Source organism: Azolla caroliniana, unplaced genomic scaffold (assembly GCF_043228905.1).
Source record: "Azolla caroliniana isolate FFs.n. ecotype wild unplaced genomic scaffold, voAzoCaro1.0.p SCAF_5, whole genome shotgun sequence".
Classification (NCBI taxonomy): Eukaryota; Viridiplantae; Streptophyta; class Polypodiopsida; order Salviniales; family Salviniaceae; genus Azolla; species Azolla caroliniana.
Genome location: NW_028230440.1, coordinates 18,952,840 through 18,980,145, shown reverse-complemented (window position 1 = coordinate 18,980,145; position 27,306 = coordinate 18,952,840). Strand labels below are relative to the sequence as shown.

General features: G+C 35.7%; 1 protein-coding gene across 3 annotated transcripts; it reads right to left on the bottom strand.

The window, feature by feature from the left end:
* THO2 lies at positions 1-26,141 on the bottom strand. 3 transcript variants are annotated; one of them, XM_087320095.1, is made up of 33 exons: positions 25,912-26,141; positions 22,904-23,029; positions 22,790-22,831; positions 22,617-22,676; positions 22,462-22,524; positions 20,568-20,648; positions 20,383-20,457; positions 19,780-19,827; positions 17,263-17,331; positions 17,026-17,159; positions 14,376-14,451; positions 14,089-14,282; positions 13,367-13,447; positions 12,489-12,711; positions 12,162-12,395; positions 11,037-11,117; positions 10,173-10,292; positions 10,026-10,085; positions 9,777-9,904; positions 8,568-8,664; positions 7,981-8,109; positions 7,133-7,236; positions 6,735-6,915; positions 6,473-6,645; positions 5,521-6,127; positions 5,324-5,404; positions 3,385-3,540; positions 3,225-3,305; positions 2,619-3,062; positions 1,382-2,539; positions 991-1,310; positions 816-880; positions 1-310 (listed from the first exon to the last, which is right to left on the bottom strand). In XM_087320095.1, the coding sequence occupies exons 1-33, from the start codon at positions 26,035-26,037 to the stop codon at positions 306-308; spliced, it is 5,622 nt and encodes a 1,873-aa protein (XP_087176221.1). In that variant the 5' UTR covers positions 26,038-26,141; the 3' UTR covers positions 1-305. The 3 variants fall into 3 exon arrangements, with proteins under 3 accessions (XP_087176221.1, XP_087176220.1, XP_087176219.1); XM_087320094.1 differs by having other exon boundaries at positions 5,300-5,404; positions 25,912-26,140; XM_087320093.1 differs by lacking the exon at positions 1-310 and having other exon boundaries at positions 808-880; positions 5,300-5,404; positions 25,912-26,140.
* Positions 26,142-27,306: the final 1,165 nt, after the last annotated feature.

The following is a 27,306-nucleotide window of genomic DNA, read 5'->3' as shown; positions in this document are numbered from 1 at the left end:
TGAGACCAAGGGAAAATTATGTATACAATTTCGATATGGAATCGTTTAGTACAATACAATGAACTGGCGACCAAGCTGTAGCTTGGAATGTCATCCTCCCTCTGTTCATGTTACAAGGGTGAATATTGACTATATAATCCTTCCAATGTCCAGCACAAGCAATGACAAGCCCTCGTGATTGTTATTAACCACTTTAATATAGAAATGTCATTATGGTTGTGTGATTAATGCAGAGCACTCGTGGTAGCCAGCTGCTCTCATGAACATGAAATCATTGGAGCAATAAATTTGTCTCCATTCATCACCTAACCTACAACAATTTCAAAATGTAGAGAACATATTGTTGAGCAACCTTCTTCAAATATTCAATTAAGATATCACGACAAAAAAACACATGCAACATATAGATCTCATTGATTTCATTTTATTTTAGTGAGATTGGATGACTAATGAAAATAATTAATGGAGATATGACCCTCGACATGCAACTCAGTCTAAACACTGTAACCACGAATATATGGCTACTTATATAAATAGACACAGCAGTTCTCCTTGTTTAATTTGTACCCTATGGATACAGCGATATTTCACCTCAACCATTTTGTTCAACATAATACATGAACCCATATTATAGGTCTTTAATCTAAGATTCCATTGTAATGAAATCTGAATAGTTTCTGTGAAAGAGTCAAACGAAAGAAACCAGGAATTCAAAACATATTTTTTACACCCACCAAACGACCAAAAACTGATATATGGGATGGAGATGACAACAAAAAGAGACATCAAGCATTACATGAAAGTTTTTCACTTACGATGATGTCGACGCTTTATATCGCCTCGGGATCGCTTTTCTTCATCCCACTCACGTTCATATGTTCTAGTAATTAGTCAAGGAAATAAAATATGTTATCTGAGAGCAAACTGCAAGAGATCAGAAACATTTGCCCGCTTCAGTATAATATTTACACTAAAAATGAATGAGGATACTGTTCATGATCTCTTCGTGCAATTTTTCCAACATCCTTGCCATGAACTCTGCTACTTGGCCCTTTATCATAGCTAGACTCTTCATAAACACTCCTCATAGCAACAGCACTTTTCCTATCCCTTTCACGATCATATTGTTGTACTGATACAGTTGGAGGCGGGGGAGGTGGTGGTGGTGAGGGACCAAAGTTTGATGGTATCTCTGAGGAAATATGGTCACGTTTGAGACGCCTCCTCTTAGAAATAGCAGCTGCACTATCTTCTTCTTTAACTAAGATTGCTTTCTCTTTGTCACGGTCCCTCTCTCTATCTTTATCAGCCTAGATAGCAATGCATTGATTTAGAAATGTTCACCGCAAAAAGGAGAATGAAAACTTAATATACGTGCTACCTTGGCAGAAAGCAACTCTCTATCTTCCCGTTTTCTCTCTCGGGTATCTTCATCCTTCTTCCTCAAATCTTCAACTGAATTCACAGAGCCCTCTTCACGCTTTTTTTCAGACTTATCATCCTTCCGAGGTGATGTCCTTCCAGGCTGTCGACCAGTCCTGCGAGATTCTTCTTCCTCTCTTCTATTTGATGTCAAAGACTGAGGAACAACATTAGGGGGAAGTGGTGGGGGAGGTGGTAAGTTTTGCATCGGAAAACGATCATCTGGATGAGGCTGTTCCGCAGTTTGCTCTGTATACCTTGGTCTAGCTCTTTCTTCTTTCAATCTCTCTTCTCGGCTTCTATCACCAGGTCTATCAAAACCAGATGCTTTTTCAATAGATCTCTCTCGCACAAATCTCTCCATAGATCTACCCCTAGATCGTTCATCATCACGTGCCCTGTCTTGCCTTTCTATTGTTCTTTCCCCTCTATGATCACGATCAGCCCTGTCAGCTACTCTCTCTCTTGAACGCTCAACTCTACCGTCCAAAGGTTTATCATATGTTAGTTTCTCATCATACAAGGTTTTCTCATGCTCTACTGATCGTGGCCTCTCACCTATTCGCTGATCTTGTTGTGTTCTTTCTCGATCACCTACTCGGTATTCAAGTACATCACTGGTTTTATCAGTACCTTCACTCTTCCTACGTTTAGTTGTCCTATCAATCTCATCGACCAAGGTGGATCTTTTGGTAATTTTTTCCTTAGGCATCTCCTCAATTGATCTCATAAGGCCTGTGTCTTCCCGAAGTGGTGATTTTGAGGTACGTCTGGCAGGAGCTTCAGATGTCTCTGCTTCACGATCGCCACCATGCTTGACATCAAGAAGTTTTTTACCCTCACCATCAACTGTTATATCAGCACCTGATCTAACCTTAGTAGAAGACTCAGGTCCTTTCTTATCACCAACATTACTCTTACTTGCAACTGAGGTAGTTATAGCAGCACCATTTGTTACAACCGTAGTGCTACCAGGTCGCTGTCTGACACTTTCCTGTACTCGGGTCACAGCATCACGGTCAGAGACATTAATGCCATCTTTAATCGTCTCCGACTTGACTGCACGAGCATTCTCAGTCACACCAGTTATATTTTGATTGACTCGTTTTGGTCGAACCTTCAAAATATCAAGAATGCAAAGATGTACAGTAGACCATATAGCAAAACAAACATCTTTCTTTATTGCTTAATCCTACCTCATTTTCAACTTGGACAGTCTTCGGAAGTGCTTTAGAGCCATTATCGTCTGCAGCTACCGAGTGTGCATTAGAAGTTACTCTCAAGGACCCATCATCCATATGTTTGGCAGTTGTTAAAAGAGAATGAGAAGCTTCAGCCTGAGCATTAGCAGCTGCCTGAGCTAGAGAAACATAATGTTCTTTGGAAGTTACAGGTGCCTTTGCTGGTAGATGTCCAACATCAGCTTTGATTTGCAAAGCCCTTCCTTGATCACCTAAAGCTCCATCAGTTGTCGCAACAGATATTCTCCCTTGATCAGCCAATTCATTCTGTTGTAAAGTATGTTCCAGTAGGGCAGTTGATGCAGAAGCTGAAGGTAGTCCAGAAAACTTTGCAGGAGAAGCAGTGGGCTTTACATCTATTACCCCCATCACAAATTCTTCCTCGGTGACCCAAGAACTCTGCAAAACAAATAATATTTAACATAATATTTTTGTTATGAAATACATTCAATTGAAAGAGTCAGCTGCACTTTATCAAATTATATTCCATTTTTCGAATCAACAGTAAATAAATAAATATGTTGATGTTCAAACATCAGCATAGATCATCCAAATAAACACCTTTCGTGCAGCAAGTGCAGCAGCAACACCGATAGCAAGCACTTTCAGATCTTCCCTCTCATCTCCTTTAATTTTACTAACCTGTAATAAAACCTTTTTGGTTAGTCACCGGAGATGCAACAGAACGAACAACGGAATCAATGTCACTAAATGCACTCACTCGTCTTTCAAGATTAATCCCCGTTTTTCTAATCACCGGGAAGACACTTGAAATTTTAGTCAGCACAGTAAGAGCATTCCGAATTTCAATGTATTCTGATGATTCTAAACACTGAACTAACAATTTGGTGATCCGATTGCTCCACTTGATATGCACCTGCCATTTTAGGATAATGATATGATCAGAAAATAAAGAAGCCTGCAACAAAATTACATCACATCACATGAAGGATTCATATGCATTGTCCTGTATTCTGAACATGTCAGCCTGATACCTAATCACATCATATGCCATCTGATAAATAGCACCTCACACTTCATACCCTTCCATTCAAATTCCTCAAGAGGTACCTACAATTAATAGACATGGCAAGTGAAGATAATTTGGTTGGTCTCCCTAGTGCGTTGTGTGGATCACTCTGACTAATTATGTGTTATAATTTGTTCAAACCATCCAAATACTTGCTCCATGTATTTCACAGCATTGTATACTGAATTTATGCATCGACACATCAATCTATTGAACTTAATAATCATGTATGATGTTTAATAGTTTTTGCAAAGCCTCTAGTAATGTTGAGAAGCTATCTGCTAGAAGCATTTTATCATGAACATGTGAAAGAACAAAAGTGATGTTCTTTCAATAAAACAGAGGCGACATAATAAACTATCAGATTTGATACAATAGTCATATTCTTTGCGTTCCAATTCCACGCCCCACAAACTATACAATGTTCACATGTTGGAAAATATTACACAACTAGTTATGGGCCTGGTTCTGCCTCACACCTAACCGGTTTATGAGTTCCATAATAATTAAATGGTTTGGTTTGGTTTGAATTATTAATAAACAGTTCCGATCTAGTTTGGTTGGGTTCTAAAACTTGAGTTTATCGGTTTATACATTTAAGTGGTTTGGTTTAAAGGTTTATTAATTTAATGGTTTAATTGAATTTTTTTATTGATTTAATTAAGTGGTTTGGTTTAAAGGTTTATTGATTTTTGGTTCAACTTTTTTTTCCCTTAATGGTTTAATTAATGTTTTCTTATTTAATTAATTTAACTTAAATGCCTATTTAATTTTATGATTTAATTAATTTATCTTACACCCTTATTTAATTTAATGTATTTTTGTTTATTTAGTTTTTTAATAAGTTTGACTTAAATGGTTAGGTTTAAACTTTTTATTAAATGGTTCGGTTTGGTTTTAACTTTTCCCTAATGATTTTGGTTTTACATGGCTTGAGAGTTCATAAACAGTTTGGTTTGGTTTTTGTTTTAAATAAATGGTTTGATTTCAAGGCAACGAAATCAAACGGAACCGGGCCCATAGCAAAAGACATCTCAAGATCAACTTGGTGAATGAATGGTATGAAAACTTATGTTTACAAGCAACCTTCATGTAATTGGGGAAAATAGAGCAATATGTTTCATTCATCATGGCTGAGTTCTCTACCAAAGTCCGTCCTTCATTTGCTTCAAGGCTGTTGGCTTTAAAGCTAACAGGTGTGTCAGCATTTAGATGTGTGGGTTGTCAAATTAAAAGGCTTAGAATTCACTAAACAAAACTGTTGTTGGCAATGTTCAACCTTGCCTTTACACCCATAATGCTCATTAATGATTTAACGTGCTCTGTTTTATTTTCCCATGCCTTTCATTGATCATAGCTTCATGATACAAATACCAAACATGAAGATATCCAAAGAACTGAAGTGCATTAAAAACTTCTAAAAGTGAATTGCTTCGAAGAGGGTAATTACTGGGAATACTTAATGGAAACATCTCACATTTTCACGAGAAAAATTAAATGCTATGAATAAACAATAGACTATCTGTGAATTACGATATGCCATTTCAAACAGCAAAACAATTCTAAAAAGTGTTTAAATTTGATGATATGTATAAGTTTATATTACCCTCAGATATTGGCTGAAGGTTACTCGAGCACTGTTTGGATCCCGATATAGAACAGCAAAGCCAGGCATATTACCGCACTCTTTCTCATATATTGCCTCTTGACTCTGTTTGTACATTCAATCACCAGAAGATAAGCTTTTCTTTATTTGTGAAATGAACCTCTCATGAGAAAACATCAACAAAGGCAATCCAAAATGGATATGAAGCAACCAGTACAAACCTTCCAATAGTACGCCATCTTTAATGTTTCACACAAAAATCTCCCAAATCTGCCCGCCTCATATTCTGTGCAGCTGCAGATCATAGGTTGTAGTGTTTTGCATATAAGGACATCAATGTGATTAACTGTATTGAAGAAAGGTGTCCCTAAGGAATGGAGGGTGTGAACAAATCGAGCACAGTAAATAGCATCCATCATGCTAACTACACAACGTGGGAATATACATCGTTGTAGAAACTCCATGTTGACTTTTACCAAGTCTGGACACGAGGTTAGCCATGAATCCTTCTCTTTAATGAGTCGGTGATGCACTGCTTTAGCATTCTGTTCCTGTTGCTCTAATTCAGAAGATAAACGATCTAAAACCTCCTGTATCTTCACTTTGTCTTTCTTGCGTTTTGTGATTGCAGCATGTGAGTTATCTGAGTTCTCTTCTAATGCTTTTAATGTTGCATGTTGCTTTGCAATTTCTGCTTCATACCGTTTCCTTGGGACAAAAAGATCTTGTAATGACAAACCCCAAAAGGTAGCATAAAGCTCAGGAGAGAGACTATTCCAAGATTTTGAGGGTAGAATGGAGTGTACTGTTGACAGTAGTTCTGACCACCTAAAACAAAGATCTAGGTTCCTCAGATTCTTGAAAAGGGTTATATCATCTTATCTCCCAAAAAACAATCAAACAAGCTCAAGAAACAGACGATAAAAAGAAGACTTTGATTTCAGCAAAACTCAAATCATGTGTCATATGAGAATGAAAATAATGAATTTTGTACAACTCATTATTTAAGACAACGCAGATAACCCTGCCACCTTTGGTAATAGGGAAGGAGGTATGGGTACAGGATTCCATCCCTATCAGGAAAAACAGCCTTTGCTTGGTTTTCTAAAGAATAACTCAAGCTTAATAACCTCTAATAATTGATGACCACCAAACCATAGACATTGTACTTACATGAGGGGTTTCCTAGTGGGACCCAGTTCCAATACCAGGTCATTGCTTGAATTTAACGGCCAGTTTTCTCTGCCTGAAGAAGACTGTGGATAACTTTTTCCATTCTCAATATACTCAGCTGTACTAGTTACCTTGAATAAACGCATGACTGGTCGGTATATCAGAAAGCATACCTAGAAAAAATAATACGAGAAAATAATCACGTATTTTCAGAAAGAAAAATCTAATTTCAAAACATGCTAACAGGTATCAGGAAAACCACCTCTGGTTCAATATGATACTTGTGAAGCATCTCATCCAATGGAGGAACCAACTGAGCATATGCAACTGCAGGTGTGACTGCGCTAGTTAAAAACTCCACAAACTGCAAAAGGGTTCCATGGCACCTATCAAACTGTTCACTGACCATTTTGATATATGGTGCATCTGCATTTATTACAACCCTGAGGTTGTGCAAATGTGAACAAATAAATATATTCAGCATCAGCTATTGTAGAAATATATTCCATACACAAATGGAATTTCTTACTCTAGATATTACAGATATTCATTCACAGTATGTGTGCCCAAACATACTTTATGACTTTATTTGCAATGTAATGAATGTCCACACTGAGTTTATGTCAATGAAGTCAAAGAAAAGGATTTATTCAGACTAACTTTGATCTATGTTGGGCAATCAACATCAGGAGTGGTACTGCAAGTTTTGGCTCATCTTTAGAAAGAAGAGAATCCCGAAGTCTGTTTGTTGACTTGAACAAAGCCTGTAAAAATACAAACCATATTTCCATAGGCACTGAAACCTCCAAAAGAAAACAAAGGAAGAAAACATCTCTACAAAATTATCCCATTAGACTTTTCTCAAACATGCAATCAGCATCCTGAGGTGTGAACCATGGATGGCAGAGTTTCTGTAGACTCTGTTTATAGAGCATCCTGCATTTTTTAAGCCTGTAAGTGTACATGTACTAGCTAATGGATGAGATAATCAGGCAGAAAACTCTCAAGAAATGCACAGCCACAACAACACTAGTTAACAACATAAAGAACTCAGATAAATTAGCCAAAATGGTTATGCCAGATAAAAATATCAGATATGATGTCCCTATTATCTCTCAATACAGAAAAGACTCGGATTGCCCCAAGAGAAGCACTTCCCACAAAGACCATTGCATGAGCTTCTCAAAAGATAGTTTCAAACAGAGGACGAGCTTTTATTAATGTTTCAAATTGATAGCCTGAAGTTACCCATATTCGTAATCATAATTTGACACATTTTGGCCCCTTGTAGATCTGGCTATTTTCATGAGTATGTCCTATTCGTACAATTAACTTGACTAAACCCCATGGAAAAGACTCAAGGGACAGAAATAACTTAAGCATACAGTTGCCCAAGAGTGTGTAAAAATCCCCATGCATGTTTCTGGGCTAAACTTCATAATATAATTAAGAATCATAGACTGGCTACATAAAGACACAGATTACTGTTTTGCCTTCATTTTTAGTACCTTATTGTTTCTTGTTGCACCGAATGATGTTGCATGGTAGCGTAAGTTTTCACCACCTGCCATGGCTTCTAGTTGTTCCTCGGTAACATTTTCAGTATATTCAACATTTGCCATTTGTTGTATCAATTCCTGGTACAAATGAAAAGGGAAGTCCAAATCTAAATATACTCTGCATAGAAAACAATATTATCAAATATTCATATGCATGATGTTTTCGTAAGGTTTTGTTAACATAATCATCTATTACATACACTTGAACATGAACAACAGTAAGACAGCTAGGCAAACTCACATAAATAGTAAGATCGCAAGTTAAACCCTAGGTTGAATATTCTAAAAAGAGACCATAAAAGATCATGCATTGAGGTCAAGAAAGGAAGTATTTAATAACAATCAGATATGTAAGGAACACGAAGATTCTGGAGATACTTTTGACTCCCTACTACACATATGTAAAATAGACTTGCGTTGGCCAGGCTATTCAATCTCGTCATTGACTGTTTTTGAAACATAAACCATCTTGTTATATGTTTTCATGTTTATTTCAGCTTAATTAAAGATCTTAACTTACTCAGATAAAGACTCACCTGAAGAACAATGAGTTCTATTCCTTCATCTTTCTTTAACTTGTTTACCAAATATTGGAAGAGACCTCTAAGTTCCATTGACGGATATTTTTTGCACCTAGAAATAAGTCACACATTAATGAATAGATTATTTCTGCACAATATATAACAAAGTGAACATGTACGATTCTCACCACCCAAAATTGTCAGCCATGTAGTTTTTCTCTTATATTACATGAAGAAAATCATGAAAATTGCAGTAGATAATTGCAAAAACAGTTGTTCATCGCAATCGCAGCTAGTATTTAACTGAAAAGAAAATCTTTTATTCACTGTCAATCTTTCATCCCCAAAGGAATGTATTGATACGAATCTACCAATGTGAATTCTAGAGGTTTACCTGTTCTACAGATAGTTTCTATGGTGTCTGATAATATTCTAGTGGATTTTTTATTTGTCAGATTTGAGAGAACAACGGAAAACTCCTTCAGTGAAAATGAGTGATATTAGATGTTAGTAGAATATTAATATCATATTAAATAGCTCATTTGCGAAATAGAAAACCTTTAATGTCAAAGATGGAGAAGCTGTTCATCTGGCCTACATTTCCTGAAGATGAGAAATCATAAGTCTCATCATTCATGAGCCATGGGTGTTTATTTGAGAACTGAAATTAATGATTGGATTCTTTTTAAACCATGGCTCTCTATTATTTGAATTAAAGATCCATCAAAATTTCCAGGTCATCAAATTCTGAGATTATACAAAATGCATCCTTCTAGGCCACAGTTCCTAAGTGTAAGGAGAAATCCTAAAATCTCATTCAAATTCTGAGCCGTGAATTTTTGCTTGGTATAGATATTGGAAAATGGGGTTTTTCTATAAAAATAGGGCTATATATTAGAGATCCAACAAAAATGACTGGTGACTGAGTTCTGAGGATAATACAAAGGTAATGTATACAATTCCAACAGAGTCACTCAGTTAGAATGCTGAGGGAAGCATGCATGAGGAACCACTATGAGAGTGCAAAATACAGGAAAAGGAAAGCATGTAACTGGGTTACGAGAAAACCATACCCACAAAGCCCATAGAACACAATTGTCGAATTTAGAATAGAAAATATGAACAGCATAATCATGTAAGTAGTTTTGATCATATAATATGCATTCATATGCATATTATTAACATATGCTAATGCCTAGACAATAGATCAAATCAATGACATACAAGTGACCCCAGAAGAAAGCAAGGGATTGAAGCCAATCGGACAAATTGAGGCCATCCTCCTTGAGCCTGTCCCGTCCTCCTTGTCCTAGTCGTTCAATCACAACATATTCTAAAACATCATATTCCAACTGTCAAATCACAAATATTTCCATGTAAGAAATCAGTTAACATATAGCAGTTGGTAGGGAATCCAACATAAGATTCTCCTGTTGTATTCACTTTTGAGTAAACATAGAAACATGTGCTTACTTGTGTAAGATACTTGAATGCATCTACAACTGGCGTAATCATGTCTTTATAAGCCTCAATCTGTTACAATATGGCAGAAAGAATACCAACCTCAGGAAGTTAACATGCAAATATTCCCAAATCAATCAAATTATATTTATACGGCACCTGGTGCACAATGGTTCGGAGTACTGTCATTGGATTGGCATGAGCAATCTTAGCCACCATACGCCCAAGTTGCTTCAAGTTCTCCTTTGCTAATCTTTTCAGTATACGTCTGGTGTCCAGCTGTATAAAAATGTAGAAACAAGTACACAAATAGATATAACAATATGGTACACATACAATTTATAAAGTAGAAAGAATAGACTTGAAACAGAGCACACACAAGTAAGAAAATAAAAAAGGCACATATGCACAAAATATCAAATGTTCATGGGCTTACAAATTTAGTGCAAGTGAGGGAGCTTTGAGGTGGACATGAATCAAAGCACTAATCAAGTAAGGATTCAGCGAGCAAATCAGTATCAGCAATACATCTTTTACATATATGGCTCAACTATCTCCAAATATGTCTTAAACAATGTCCTAAAAAATTGATTCATGCTAATTTTCTGGAAAACTTTGGAAATATACATAGGGAAAATTGAAGGAAACGAAGTAACCTGCATCCATGACCCTATAAATGCTACAATAATAGCTGGACGGACATCTTGAAATGTGATGTCCCATCCCCAGCATATGATAGTAACTTCTACCATGTGAAAAATAGTCCACAAATTCTAAAATATATGGCAATTGAAGGTACTCCCTACCCCCAGGTATCGATCTGAGTTATACAGAAGTTTAGAAACACCATTGGGACCAGACTATATAATAAGTATGGTGTTGACTGAGAAATTTCCGAATAGGTTCTAAAAGTCAGAAAAACAAATGGCTGTGAAATTACGTGCTAATTAATGTTGAATATACAAGACCAACATAACCGGAACTGCAATCCATTTATCTAATACCACAAAGTTTCACTCTTACCTTAGCAGTTTGTCGAGCTGCTACAATCATAGGAATCCTCTCATCCTCTTTTTCCCACTCTCCATACAGACGATACCTTGCCTATTATGATTTCTTCATAATTTAGTACCACACATGCATAAGAGTAGATACAGATACCAAAACAGCAAAATCCTAGTATAAGCATTCAACTTTTTCATCAGACAAATCACTATAGTTAAACAGATCCCTAGATTGTATACTTTGCATTCAACCTTTACATCAAAATGAGGTTGACAATTTAGTTACTTAAGAAAGCAGGTTATGAATCATTTGTGCACTGAAACCTATTAATAAGCACACTCTTTTATCTTTAATCGATTTTTGCAGCTTGTATCCAAGTTCATTCTCAACATGAAGGTCAGTTTTCTTTTAAGAATCAATCAAGCTATGATTTTATTGAAAAAAACAAGCTAATTAGTGCTCTTCTTGATCCATTGCAGTTAACTTGAAATCGTTGCAATCAAGTTTATTCTCAGTATGAATTTTTATTGCTTTACTCTAAGAATCAACCAGGCTATTTACTATATTGAGCATTTCAAAGTTTGTATCTTCTCTGTTTCTTGGATCTTTTATCTATCATAAAGAATCTTTGGAAACAAAAAAGTTACATAAACAGGACTTCAAAATGAAATATATTCATACCAGGAATAACTTTGGAAATAGAAAGAGGAACAGCGTATGAAAAACTACATTGTATATCCAAATGTAACTTTTAAAATTGAAATAAAATTCTCCACTTTTAACATCAACCTTAAATTGCACCACTTCTAAGAGAACTGTTCCTTACATTAGATTTTAGCTATAATTATTTCAAGGTAAAATTTATTGACGTTCCCTAATATCATTTTTACCACATGAACTATCGCTCTTATTGCATTTATAATAGATCCTGACGCCTATTATGCAAATATTTTTGTTATCCACATATAATAAGTTACTAAGCTCACATATAATATTTTTGTTATTGAGGCTTCAAAATTCAAATATGCAAATATTCCAAATTTTCAAACAGTATGTTACCCCTCTAATTTCCTTTGATAACAAATATTCAGTTTGAAAAAGGAAACCACGAAGTGCAAATATCATTTTTACGCATATAGCTACCTCGTATGGGAGAAGACTCATAACTTCCCATATTTCAAGTCCTATTGCAGGATTTGCTGGTAATAGCTGAAGAGATGGTAGTAAGCAGTTCCCTAAAGCTTCCTGAATCCTTAAGTGAGCCTCCTTCAGATACGTTTTTGGATCCTTCCAATCATTTTCATGAGGAATTCCAGTTGATTCACTTGAAGCATAAGATATTGCCCATGATAGATAACCTCTAAGGACTCTGCAAACCTGACAAAAGACAAAGAACAATGTGTTTAGGGAACAGAAACTTCATATAGCATCAGTCTATACCATATGCATATGTACTTTCAACATCAGAACCTTCTGCAAAAGTAAAGCATCACGATAAAGGTATGGACCAGCACAAGACAGCATCTGAAAGAATTCTCGACTGAGTCCTACAAAACCAGGTGGTTCAGAACTATGCTTCGGCACATCTTCTAGGGTACTCCTTGATGCTTCCAGATCAATGCTGCCTCCCAAATCAGACAAATATGAGGGTCTGACAAGCCTATAGCTTGAGGCAAGTGCATTCTCAATTGATCTGCAACAGCAAGAAAATTACTTTTTTACAAGAGTAAAGATGGAACTACAGTACAACATAATCAGACAACCACTAAGCTCAGATTATAAAATTAAAAGTGTCTTAAAAAAAAGAACATGGCATAGGAATCAGAATCTCAAGCAATGAATAATATCATTAATTGGAAAATCGAATTATTCAATAAGGTGTGTTCTCAAAGATAATCCTATAGAGACAGATAGCTGTCTATTGAGCATTAATGGTTTTAGACCATAAGTTGTACTCCTATAACTGATTAACAGGATAATAATACTCTGTTTGTCAAACTCTTTTCTAAACTGTCAAAAAATCACCAGTACAAAATGTTCACTCCATGAAATACCACCACATCTACAACACATCCATGGATAATTCATTCACATATAAAATTTTTGGCAACGGCAAACAAGTTTGTCTCATTATCTAGTAAAAACACAGAAAAAGAAAACTCAACCAATTTCTTCCACAAATATTTGCACTAGTATTTAACCATAGAGGAAATGAAATGTGCATGACCGTTATGAGAATATTGTAAATGTGAAATACACCTCCAAATAAAATAACATGATGCATTCTACATTTAATTAGATTAAGTGTCTCTCAAGAAGACAAATATTCCATTATGTAAGAAATTTACCGGAAAAGCCCATCACATATTTGAGGATAAGCGACAGGATTCAAATTTGTAAATCGATCGAACAGCATATATGCATGCTGCCTGGAAAACGAAAAACAAATATATTACATTTCAATGAGTAAATTTTATTCATGCAAATTGCACGACAAAAAACATACTGGAAAACAGTATATCATCTGTCCTCAATACTTCAGAGTGCATTAATCTGTATAGCATTCTCCTACATAACGATTTATGGCAAACAGCCTAAATATCATACAGAATCTATACATTCTGGACATGCTGCATAAATGTTGTTAAGATATACAAAACGAACACCTGTTACCCAGAAGCCCAGTCCAAATATATTAGCATTATACAGAAAATATTTCTAAAACTACCAATATGAGTCTCTTGTGATATATCATGTGATCCTTGTTCATAGAAGATACTATGCACTCTAAAAGAAAAATTGTACATGAAATCAGCATTTCCAACAGATTTCATCATAAGCTAGAATACTATGCATCAACAAATAATGGCCATCACTTTCTCCATTTAATGTACTTCTGTTGCATGGAAAAGCATAGCATATTTACTGATAAAAGTGCTCATGGTGGCATGTCAATTGCTAACCAAAGAAAACATAAAGGCCAGATGCAATAAATATGATTGACATGATATCAACAGCTCTGATTATTCGGTAGAATGCAGTATTAAGCAGTGTAAGGATAAATATGTACCAATCATTAATCTGAAGAAACCCACGCAAAAGGCCCAATTTCTGATTGCTTGAGAGCTCATGTAAACGCTCCATAACAGCCTCACTTTCCATATCCAATGCAGCAAATAAATCAATTGTCACATCTCCTGGTTTCTCCTCCTCCATAAGGTCTTTGCCAATCGCTGCTAAATTTATCTTTCCAATCTTGTTTGCCTATAAAACATTAAGAAGCAATGAATGACAATGTCAAAAGATAAGTATGAGCAAATACTTGTATTTAATAATAAGATTTGGGGAAGATCATACTTCATCTAGTTGCCTTTTTGAAAAAGCCTCATATTCAGCAAAAGCATCTTCATCTGCTGGTTGTAAATGCGCAAACCTGCAAAATTAATGCTATAATAAACTCGCAATTGTGATTATACTATAATCATCATCTATGAGAACAACTACAACGTAAATAACAAATTAGCTTCACATTAAAACATGTGAAGGTGATACATCTGAATTACAATGTTTTTACAAACTCACATGGCAATATCCTTGAAAACCGCTCTTTACTTTAGATGAAACTTTCAGGAAATTCCTAAAACAAATCTATCCAACTCTTGACAAAGTCATGAGCTAGTGCACAATGCTTCTAGTTTCTAGTATGTCAAAAAAAAAAAACTTGAAGTGGGTATGAAGCATGAAGTAGAAATAAATCAATAAATAATCGAGAATACAGTCCAAACAATGTAGAGAATTCATAATTGGAAGAAGTTTCTACCTTTTCAGTAAATTTGAAAAGAATAGAAGCTTCTTCAAACTATGAATTCACTACATTTTTTGGACTGTATTGTTGACTATTTATTTATTTATTCTACATTATGCTTCATGCGCACTTCAAGTTTTTTCAAGAAATTTGAAAAAGAATAGTCTTGTTTCAACTATGAATTCGCTACATAGTTTGGATTCTATTCTTGATTACTTATTTTCTACATCATGTTTCATGCCCACTTCAAGTTTTTTCCTGGAAATTTGTAAAGAAATTTATCCAACTCTTGATAAAGTCATAAGCTGGTGCTTGTACAAAAGGCTTGTAGTTTAGTCAGCATTATGTACAGAAAATAAACTTGAAGTGTTAGACGATGACAGTCCAAAACAAATCCCTCCCTTCTACAATCTCCTCTCAACAAATTTTCTCTCTTTAGATTCAGTTTATTCCAACAATTTTTATATTTTACTTTTTGAACCTGCCCACAATTCATCACAGCATTACTGCATTGCTTTTTTCTCCACTGCTTAACTCATTATGCTCCTAAAAAATGTTATCCCTTTCATAAATGGATCTATTACAAACCCAAATCTTGCTTTCTGTATTTAAAGCCTTTGAGCCTCAGTAAGAAATATAGTTCTCATGTGGTTTATTTTTCTGCTGCTGCAAGCCTCTATGGCACCCAACATTATGTGCTCGCCTCTTTGGCACCTTATTCCTGTTCATAACAGACACCTTATTAATGTGCCAGCTTCTTTCTCACATGCTATCAGCAATATGACAACTGCATAGTCTCCGGTTCAAAAACATTCTCCCATCCAACCCAAATTTAATTGTACAGCCAACATTTTGTTTCTTTTCTCCATTTCCATCCCTCCCACCCTACTGAGACGTTCCCCAAACAGCCATATATAGTCCTACTTGAACAATCATTTGGGGAGGTGTAGCAGCCCTTGTGCGCCTAGCTACAACAATCTGTTTACAGCTTCACAGCAGGGACTCCATGGCTTCCAATGCCATTATTATATATTTCACCATTCCTCAACATCCCAAAGAGTATATTCTAAATAGAGCCAACTGTCTAGAGGGGAAATTTCATATGATGACCTTGTTAGAATACCATCGTTCTATTTTTCATTCGCAACCACATGAGCTACAATTGACTCTTGGCTTGACAAAGATGGATGTGCTCATACTTTCATGCTCTTCAACATGTAGCCTCAAATTGCTCTTCATTTTTTTGGAAAAGATGAAGGGACAGCTAAAGAGTTGTGGCATGCAATGACTAACAGGTATATTTTGTGTCAGTCTCTTCAAAAGCTCTCTTCATCCCAAATGGAGCCTGAATTTCCTCATTTCAATGTCTACAATACCTCATGTGCAGCTTGTGTACATGGAATGCACCACCCCAAGCCTTTTTCCTTGCAAGCTCTATCATTGATCCACATCTATTTGGAGTTATTCCATATAGATTTATGTGGTGCAAGCTATTTCATGCTTATAATTGATGATTTCTTACACAGTTTGAGTTTAGTTACTTCCAGCCAAATGTGAAGCATTATCTAGGTTTTGTGAATGGGTATCTTTAATTAAAATAGGGACATCCACGAAGGTTCGAAAAATCATATCTGACAATGATTTCACACTCTTTCCATACCTTTTGTTTGCAACAACATATTTCACAATCTCCTCACATTTCTCTCTCGATTCACTTTATTCCAGTATTTATTTCATTTGACTTTTGAACCTGTCATTACTTTACTACAGCATTTATTGCATTGTTTTTCCCTCCGCTACTTTACTTTAACTCATTATGTTCCTAGACATATTTTATCGCCTTTCATAATTGCATGTGTTACAGACCCTATTCTTATTATTTGTAATTAAAGGCTTTGTGCCTCACTAAGAAATACAATTCTTATTTACTTTATTTTCCTGCTGCTGCTAGCATATTTGGCATCTTACTCCTATTCATAACAGTTTTCTGACAGAGTGGACATGACGCATGATGTAAAAACTAAGAAGTGAATAATCAAGAATACAGTCTTGACTATGAAGTGAGTTCATGGTTGGAAGAAGGTTCTAGCTTAACACAATATGCCCATGAAAAACAATGTTACAATTCATTATTTTACTTAGCCAACCATGCATAAACAATAATGGAAACCAATGTTACTCTTAACCAAACAATATACTTACACGCTTTCGAGATCAATAAAGTTTGCTTTGATTAATGTAGCAGCCAATATGTAAAGTCCATCTGGCACATTATCCTTAACTTCTGGGCGTTGATAATACTGGAACTTGAAGCCCAATATATGGGATGTGTGGGACTGTACCATTGAAAACAAGACTTTTCATTGTATAACGAATAACAAAGTGCATCATCTCAAACGTATGAAAAAACAGAATTTAAATGGTTGGTTGAACCTCAACCTTGGGAAACAAAGGAATCAGTTCCAGAAATGCAGTGTTATCTGGTTGCAATTCATAACACTCCAGAACCTACACAGCACATATAAAAAATATCAGCCATCTTTAACGAGAAATATTATTCCATACGATGGCATTAGATTAACATAACAATACCACATAGAACAGAGCAGCATGCCAAATAGAATAGTCAAATCCCATTTACAAAAGCAAAAACTTCGGTTGAAATAATCAAATAGAATTATAGCCTGATTCCCTCTACCTTGGGACAGTTCTGTATATTGGCCAGGTTATATGTGCCCATACTCAGCTTTTCTGGGTCTTTTGACTTTCTAATTTCTCCTTTAATGATATGACATTCATTTGCCTCCAAACTAAAATGATACTAATGTTTTTCTCTAGGGCCAGCATGTAAGAAGCTGGCCACAAAAGTCGCATAAAAATCTTGTACCAAAACACTCATCGCACCAGTATACAATAGATATTTTATTCTCCCCATGAATGCCAATCTTTGAATCCATAAATATGCATGAGACTTATTAATGTCTCTTAAGACACTAAAATGGTATGCATAAATGGTGTCTCATCTGGAGAATAAAGCAAAATGAGTATTTATAAATCAGTAAAATAATAAAACTGGGGCAAAGATATTAGATGTGCCTACATGCACCATAAATTGCTCCTGCGCAATTTATTACATGCACCATAAATTGTACCAAAACACTCATACGCACCAGTATACAATAGATATTTTATTCTCCCCATGAATGCCAATCTTTGAATCCATAAATATGCATGAAACTTATTAATGTCTCTTAAGACACTACAATGGTATGCATAAATGGTGTCACATCTGGAGAATAAACCAAAATGAGTATTTATAAATCAGTAAAATAATATAACTGGGGCAAAGATATTAGATGTGCCTACATGCACCATAAATTGCTCCTGCACAATTTATTATTAACCCTTTAGAATATTGTGATGAAGACCCTACTTGTACAATCCTTGATTGAACTGTAATATGGGAGTGGGACAAGCGATAATGCTAAAGAAAATTTTGGCAGAATGATATAAATTTGCAACCATAAAGTTGTCCTCTGACCATCACAACATTTGTAAGGGCTTATGACAGATCTCAAAACAGCAGTTTTCATTGCACATAGGCCAAATCAAGCCTATTATCACTGAAAGACCAAAAACGCTTCCCTCACTTTGAAAACCTCACCATCTTCAATAGGCACATGTGAAATCTCAGGAAGGCAGAAGTTTCAATCATCTATGCTTAAAATGTGAAATGCTTAGCTAACATGTTGTCGGGTACCTTAGACAATTTTATTAATTTCGTTATATTTATTTAGTCTGTTGGTTTCAAAGATGAGAGAATATTTTAGGATGTAATCACTTGCTCATCTCTGAGGCTATTTTGGCCTCTTAAAAGATGTCAAATTATCTTTCTCCCCTCTTTTTCTTCCGTTCTTTCTTTTGTTCTTTCTATATCTATAGATTTATTGAAAGAATAGTACCAAACATTGTTGGTCTTCATATTCTATTAACTTGTGGAGTCGGCCAAAGCCTTATATATACAGGCAATGGTGTCTCCTTTTTACACATCCTGATAGACCAACTGGGATATCCTTCCATAATTTGTAGCCAAGTATGCCTGTGACAATCTGCTACTAGAAGCCTATGAATTGCCTCTTGTATATGTTTTCTGTGAACAAAGTGAATGTTATAGGCAAGACACCTAGGTGCCAGTACAAATTTTGCATTCTTGTATTCATAATAGAGGGTGGTGAATTGTGATAATAATAGCCAGATTCAATGAGTATAACTGTCCAAATAAATCCCTTTAAAGGTTAACCAAGCTCAGAATTCCAACTCAAGAACTTTTGATGGAACCCTCTCTTAAGTTGGGTTTACACTGCACAGCTTTCTTGTTCTCCACAGTAAACTTATATGTGAGTTGTATCCCAACACAGCCTTCAATCACACATGCAACAACAGACTTGGGATATTATCTCTAGACATAAGGCTTGGATGGACAACAGTAGCCAATGTAATGTTATATCCACATGTGCATATTTTGATGAGCCACTTTTTACTTCCCATAGCATTCTAGGTAAGTTGACTTGTAAACAAGGAGTGGTATGTGACATTTCTTGTCACTCTCAGACCATCATCCACTTCAATGGTATCAAGGCTCTCTTGTAAGGATCCTTTGAATTTCAAGATATAGATCTGGACACTGAGGAAACTGAAAAAATGAGCCAAAATTATATGGATGCACCGAAATGTACTTGAGCATTTGAATCAATCATAAAAGTTCTGTATATTTTTTATTGTCTACAGAATCATTCAACAGCTTATTTGATGTGTATATGTGTGCACGTACATAAAATTCTCTGATGAGTAGGTTGAGTAAAAAAAACTTTACTGCATCAGGTCAGAACCTATTACGTAGTGGGTAACCTAATAAGAAGTCAATCAATAAATTCCAAAAAGTTGAAGCTCACTTACTATATCACACACACGATTTGGATCCAAGTCGAAATGGCCAATCAAAGACTGCATATCATCACCAATAACCATAATTAAACCTTAAAAACTGACACAAAAAACTTCAGAGAAAGCATTTTAAAGAGCATAATATAAAGCTAGAAATTTTCGTTATCATGCATCATTTTCTTCTGTAATCATCTATGCTAACTAATACCCTAGTGCCTACATCTCAAACTCGATTACAGCTTGCAAATCACCAGTGACAGTAGAATCATCCATAATATCAAAGATGGAATTCATGGATATCTAGAAAATGTTGACAACACCATATTCTTGCTGGATCCTTTATTTCACTCACTTTTACTTGCACCATATTCTCCTAGTAGTAGTCCACATTACAAGGACATCTTCTATTTGTTTTCTTGTAAGTTTTCAGAAGCTTTAGCGACTCCTTTCAGAAAGCCCAAGTTCTAGATTCTAGCATAAAAATAGTTCTAAGAAAAACTTGATTTTATTGAATTTCAATTCATTAGTAATCATGAAGTAGATCAACTTCAAAGCATGACTATTCATTAACTGCCATAAACAAAATCACAAGGGTATGTAAACTATAAAGGAAACCTTGATAGTGCTTATCACAACAGGAACTGTCTGCTTAATCAACCCATCCTGGCCCCTCCGAATTAAGAGTGTACCCTGCTAGATCCATCAAAAGAAAAAGAAAACGAATGAACCTACACAAAATCAACTTTACCAAAAATAAAGCATCCATTAACTCAGATTATGTCCCATTTCATTATTCATACCAGCTTTGCATAGCCTTCACTTTCCTCTCGTAGAAGATTGAACTTTGTCTGCTGATACAGCAATCGTGTATTAACTCTAACCTGGAAATAAAAAGTAGAGGATTTTGTATTTTCCTATGAGTGCTTACATAACAATGGGAATGTACGACAATCAAAAAGTCATGTTGCTCTTAAAATTATAAGTTCTATTGAGAGTGGAACTTCAATCTTAATATTAATTCAAACACCTCTAGCTTCTGTGGAGAACTAATCAACGCTGTTTCCCATAGCATTTTCACAAGTATATCCCGAGAGCAGAGAGAGGACACCAGGAAGAGAATACAAAAGAAGAATGATACAATACAAATGGAAGTCATAAATATTTTCTCAAGGCAAAATTGTGCAACAGCACAAATCTAGTGCACAGCATAAAGTGTTCTGTATACAAAATGAAGAAAGAAAAATGCAAACACAAGATATAAACAATAAAACTGGCTACAGAGTTCAAAGTGATCAAGATGATACAAGTATAGAATAGTCTTATTTCTCTATGGTTTCTTATGTGCTGGTCCTCTCAATAACCTGAATTTCTTTTGTACAACTAATGGAAAGCCTTTTCTAAGAAAGAAAGAAAGAAAGAAAGATATATTAACGTCTTTTAAGAGGCCAAAATGGCCAATAAGACCAAATAAGAGATTACATTTTGAGTGTTTTCTCGTCTTTGAGAACAAATCAAAATAAAATAAATATTACACAGTAAATATAAATGTAAATAAGATGAAAAGAGAAAAAACGAGGGAATCTGGTTTTTGGCACATGTGAGATTCTCAAGTTAGGTATATTGTAGCTTTTGTCTTCGAAAGATCTCTAGCATAGGTCGATCCAGAATGGAAATGTCTCCGAAGCGATAATAAGAGAAAGATATATTAAAGTTTTTTACAAAGCCAAAATGTCATATAAGACTGAATAAGAGATTAAATTTTATGCACACATGTAAATCAATTAAAGAATTAAAGACGAGTAATAAAAAAATAAACAACAGAGGGTAAAACTAGAAATATGTAACTACAAGAGCACAGTACACAAAAAAATCATAACAATTCATGCATATTGTGAAGTAGATCCTATGGCCAGTATTCCCTACCATGTCAACATGAAACGACACATTGCACTTTTATTGCTCATCCACAGAATGATGAGAAGGCGTAGAGACGAAGGAAGTCTACTGTCCAGAATAAAATAAGAGAAATCTATTTCAAAACCATATAGGAAATACATACAAGCGTCCAGACAATACAGTGAAAACATGTGTTTGTTTCCATCCAGAACTATGTATAAATTAATAGCCACATTGTATGATTTAAGTTTCATATCAGTGTCTAATGCAGGAGTTTCCCTTTCCTATACATGACAACCAGAACACATTTTTAGAACAGCAGAAAATACTACACTCCTTTCTTCAAATATAGGGATATCTCTTCTAATAGGATTACTTAAACAGGACAATTAAGACACATTACATGATTAAATTCTCAGGTTTCAGCATAGATAATCACACATTATCAAGTATCAAGTTTGCAGATTCAAGAATCTAAAACATGATTGGCCACATCAAATGATTAAAGTGGTTTCTAATCAATCAGACTTTATGATACTTATGCAGTTAATACATGGGCATAATTAGCACTTAGGATGTGATATAATGATTCTTGAGTAAGATGTCCTTTATTTTTATGTCCATAAACTTCCAATAAGAAGTAGTGGAGCATGAAACATTAAAGATAAGTTATTCACAATGCAAAGAAGACTCATACATCAATTCAACTAGATTCAAACAAATCAGAATACATAAACACCAGGTGCTGATTCCATCTCTATCTTAATACTGCACTACGGCATGTAAGCACGCACTCACCTCCTTTGATTTTAAATCAGGTGCTTTAATTTTGATCATTTCTGCTTCCCATAGAAATTCTGCCTAAGAAACAAGCAAGTACACCAGAAATCAATAATGTATAGATTACAGGACTGTCACAGGAATTTAAAATGACATATATATTACTCAGGTACCTCACAACGCTCCTGAAGCAATCTCACACTAACAAGTCCATTGTCAACCAGCAACTTAGCCTAAGATTACATGAAAAAAAAAGAACTGAAACTTTATGGAAACGAAAATTTAGAAAATTGATGGCTTGATACATCATTAGGAGAGATAAAATGAAGAACATAATCCACATTACCAATTCAATTAGTTGAATCCTCATATCTCCAGTTAGAGTTAACTGCAAACAATCACAGTGATATTGGAGAGAGGAATAGGACAATCAAAGAAAACAACAGAGATTCCTACATACCTCCTGGCCCATATGAGCAATTGTATCTGCAAGCAAGGATGACTGTTCCTCTTTTATTACAGTTTCAGCAAAGTCCACAGAATCCCAAGCAAGTCGAAACTTATTCAGAGGTAAATCGCCACGAACCTATGAACATTTTCCATTGATAATTAGCAAACAATTGCATCTAGTTCTATTGTGTCAATACTTCAAATTAGCATTCAACCCTTCATAACCTGTTCTCCACCTCAGAAAATCAAGCATATAACAAGTTCACATATTCAAACAATCACATCACCTCTGAAAAGTGAATCCTAATTACCATAACAGAAAATAGTTTTCAATGTCACAACAATTCTAAACTGATTGAATGATAATAAATTACATTACTGAATTTGGTATACTTGCATTATAATTTTAGAATTTTTTTCATGATCAACATTTGGTTAATTTGAATCATATCATACACTAATAACATCTGGCACTTTCTTGTCGCTCACTTGACAACTGCCCCAATGATAAGAATATCTGCTTCATCACATGAAATATCAAGTGAAACAAAAGGAATATCTAAATCATTGTCCTCAGATTAGTTCATCAGAACCTGATATGAAATAATAGAGATAAAGATAAGCAACTTCCTGATCAATTAAGGTTCATAGAGTAGTATCTAATGTAGGCCACCTACAATGGCAAACAATTATATGAAACTTACAATTAATAGGAATCATGGCTTATTGTTAATTGGAATCATTGTTTACTAATCCGGCATTTTCCATTATTTCTGATGTCTCACATAATTAAGGGTTCTGGAGTCTGATATGGGCAAGACATTTAACCTAATAATCATAGAATTACAGGAATATTGAATCGCCATCCTCAGATTCGCCCATCATGACCCAATATTAACTACTAGGGATAAAGAGAGGAAACTTCCTGACAATTTGAGTTTTCATAGAGTAGCATCTAATGTAGGCCACCTGCTTACCCAAACAATTACCTGAACCCTATAATTAATAAGAATCATGGCTTATTGTCAATCTCAATTATAGTTTATGAATCCAGATTTGTCTGTTGTTTCTGACGTCTCAGGTAATTACAAGTTCTGGAATCTGATGTGGGCAAGGCATTTAACCTAATAAGAACCACAGGAATATCTGAAGCATTGTCCTTAGATTAGTCCATCAGGACCCGATACAAAATATTAGAGATAAAGATAGGCAACTTCCTGGCAATTTGAAGTTCATAGACTAGCATTTAATGTAAACCTTTAAACCAAACCATTTGAGGGATTTCAAGCTCAAAACAAATGGCTCAAGAGATCTATGAACCATTATGCTGCCATTTAGTTTCAGCTCAAACAGAATTATTGGCGGCTGTACACTCAATTTTCAATTTTGCACAAAAGAGTTATTTTTTTAACACTCAATAGAAAACTAAAATCTTAAAGAATTGTTAAGGTTCAAGGTTAAAACCTCATGATATATATTACATCATTTATAAAGTTAGTCATTAAACCGTTACACTGATAAAGGCTCAAACTGAACCCATCAACCCCCCACGCCAATCTGAACCCGAAGTGAATCATTTACAAATTTCAAACCTGAACCAAAATGAAACGGTTGAACCATTAAAGCCACGGTTTTGCAGCTCAAATTTGGCTCAAACCAAACCGTTGCTGATTCCTATTGAAAGTTAGGAATGAGGACATCTATGTTAATCTGTTTACTTTGGATAGAGAAGGAATGGATAAATCATGCTCACTTCTGCATTTTCATTTGTTTCAAATGAGCATCAGAACCAGAACAAGGCCATTCTTTGAGCTGAAACTACAACTCCAAACTTTTATCTGATTTTGTTCGTTACACAACTTGAAGTCTCTTCAAACCATCAGATCAGGCTCTTAGATTGATTCTTTTGGGGAAATTTGGACTCCACATTCCTTCTTAATCTGATGACACTTATGATATTTTAATCTACTTTTGAAATTCACAATTTCCCATAAACTTCTGAAATAATGCAACTGTTCACCGATCCTTCTCTTTAGTTTTCTTTGAATACTAGCTACTTCTGGACCATTTCCTTCTTTTCATCAAATAAAGTCTGTTTTTCCGATTCATAAGAAAGAAAAAGGTTTTCTCTCCTTAAATATGAGTTCATTCTCTTCAGCAAATAGAATCCAGTTATCATCTTCATAAGAAAGGAAAAGTCTACTTTCCTTGAAGACAAACTACTTCCTGACCATTTCCCTCTTTTCATCGAATACTGTCTGCTTTTCCTATTCATAAGATTAGCAAAAGCTAGCTCTCCTTAAATATGCGTTCATTCTCTTCAGCAAATAAAATCTGTTTTTACCCTTCATAAGAAAGAAAAACGTCTTCTTTCCTTGAACATGGGCTACTTTCCCGCCATTTCCTTCTCTTCAGCAACTAAAATATGCTTTCCTTGAGCACGACCAACTTCCCCATCATTTCCTTCTCTCCATCGAATAAAATCCCCTTTTCTTCTTCATTAGAAAGAAAACATTGTACTTTCCTTGAGCGCAAGCTTCTTCTTCATCATTTCCTCTCTTCAGCAAATGCAATCTGCTTTTCCAAGAAAAAACTATCTGCTTTCCTCAAATATGAGCTACATTCTTACCATTCCCTTCTCTTCATCAAATAAAATCTGCTTTTTCTCTTCATAAGAAATGGCATTTTCCCTTGAGTAGGAGTTGAAGTTTTGTTTTTCACCATTTCCTTCTCTTGAAACGAGAAAATAAAATCTGATTCTCCTCGTGAGACACAAAGCAGAAACAAAGCTTTTTTTTCTTAGACACGAGTTACTTCCTCATGATTCCCTTCTCTTGAAAAAGCAAATAAAATCTCATTTTCTACAGGATAATGAAAGGCAGAAATGAAGTACACGTTTTCGAACGCAGTCTACAGGATTGCCATGTTCTTGTCTTCGAGCAGAGAAAACAAATAGGGGAAAGAAATTGCGACAACAGAGCAAAGGAAAAGGTAAAATAATAGGAGAAAGGCACTCACCACAGTCCAGCAGAGCTCGTAGATGAAGCGTGCAGGAGGAACTTGAACATGGAGCTTCTGAGAGCTTGAGGAGGTCTTCCAAATACGAATGAGCTCCTCGCTGACATGCTTCCGTTCCACGGCCATTGCCGATGAAGAAGAAGAAGAAGAAGAAGAATCGGAACGAGAGCGAGAGACAACAGAGGGAGGAGGAAAGCTGTTCGCGGCGTTTTGCTTTTTTTTGCTTGTTCTGGGAAATGGTTCCAGATCAGAGAGAGAGAGGAAGCTTTCGTGGCCTCTTAGTCTGTCAGACGGACAGAGGAACAGACAGAGAGACAGAGTGGAGTGGAGTGGCTAAACAATTCTCTCAAGAGTCTGATTGATGAAGAAGGAGAAGAAGGAGAAGGAAGAGAAGGAGAAGGAGAAGGAAGAAAGAGAAGGAGAAGAAGATCGAGAGAATATATGATGAGAGAGCAAGGATTTTGTAGTGTGTTAAGTTTGTGTTGTGTTGTTGGGTGTTGCTCTCTTCTGCATCTCTGCTATCCAAAATGAAATTCATCAGAATGGTCTAACTTGCTACCAAATCATAATATAGGCCCGCCTGGCGAGGGCATCGCGGCCACGGACAGTGCAGGGCGCGTGCGCGTGCGATCTGCACCGTGTGATCTGGATAAATTCACTTTATTGGGAGCCCGACGAACCCGAACCATCCGAATCGTAAGAGCCCCGACTCATTGGAGATACGCATTAATGCAGGAACCCAGCCATCGTAGGGAGAGCTGTGTAGGATCTGTGCACCTCACGGAGAACATTTCTATGAATCGATGAAGTTAAACCTTCACTCGATGTCGTTTGCGAAGCTTGGACTGACGTATTCCCTTTTGGTGGCAAACTAGGCAAGGGTGGTTGTCAAGCACCCGTGAACCTCACACTCTCTTAACGATTAACAAATGATTAGCACTAATATCTCTCTCACACTCACTCTCTTAGACAATTGGAAATAAAGAATATGTTTATTAACCCTCTTGCTAAGAGGTCTAGCACCAACAAGGATGTCGAATACGAGTGTATAATGGTCATATTCACATTGTCCCACTTGGACAGACTTAGCACCAACAAGGATATCGAATACAAGTGTATAATGGTCATATTCACACTGTCCCGCTTGGACAAACTAGGTTTAGGACAATTATGTAAATATGTAGAAGGATAGCTACCCTAGCCCAGTTAGTATATAACTAGCTTTGTAATCTAGTTTATGGGGTTGTTGTTGCCATTCTTTGATTGTAACTTCTTTGGAATAATACAATTACATTGTGCACATCTTTGTCTCTCTCACTCCCTGTCTTTGGTCTTGAGTTTCATTCAGTTGTCGTGTTCATCTTTGTTTCTAATCAGTTCATTTGATTCTGCTAT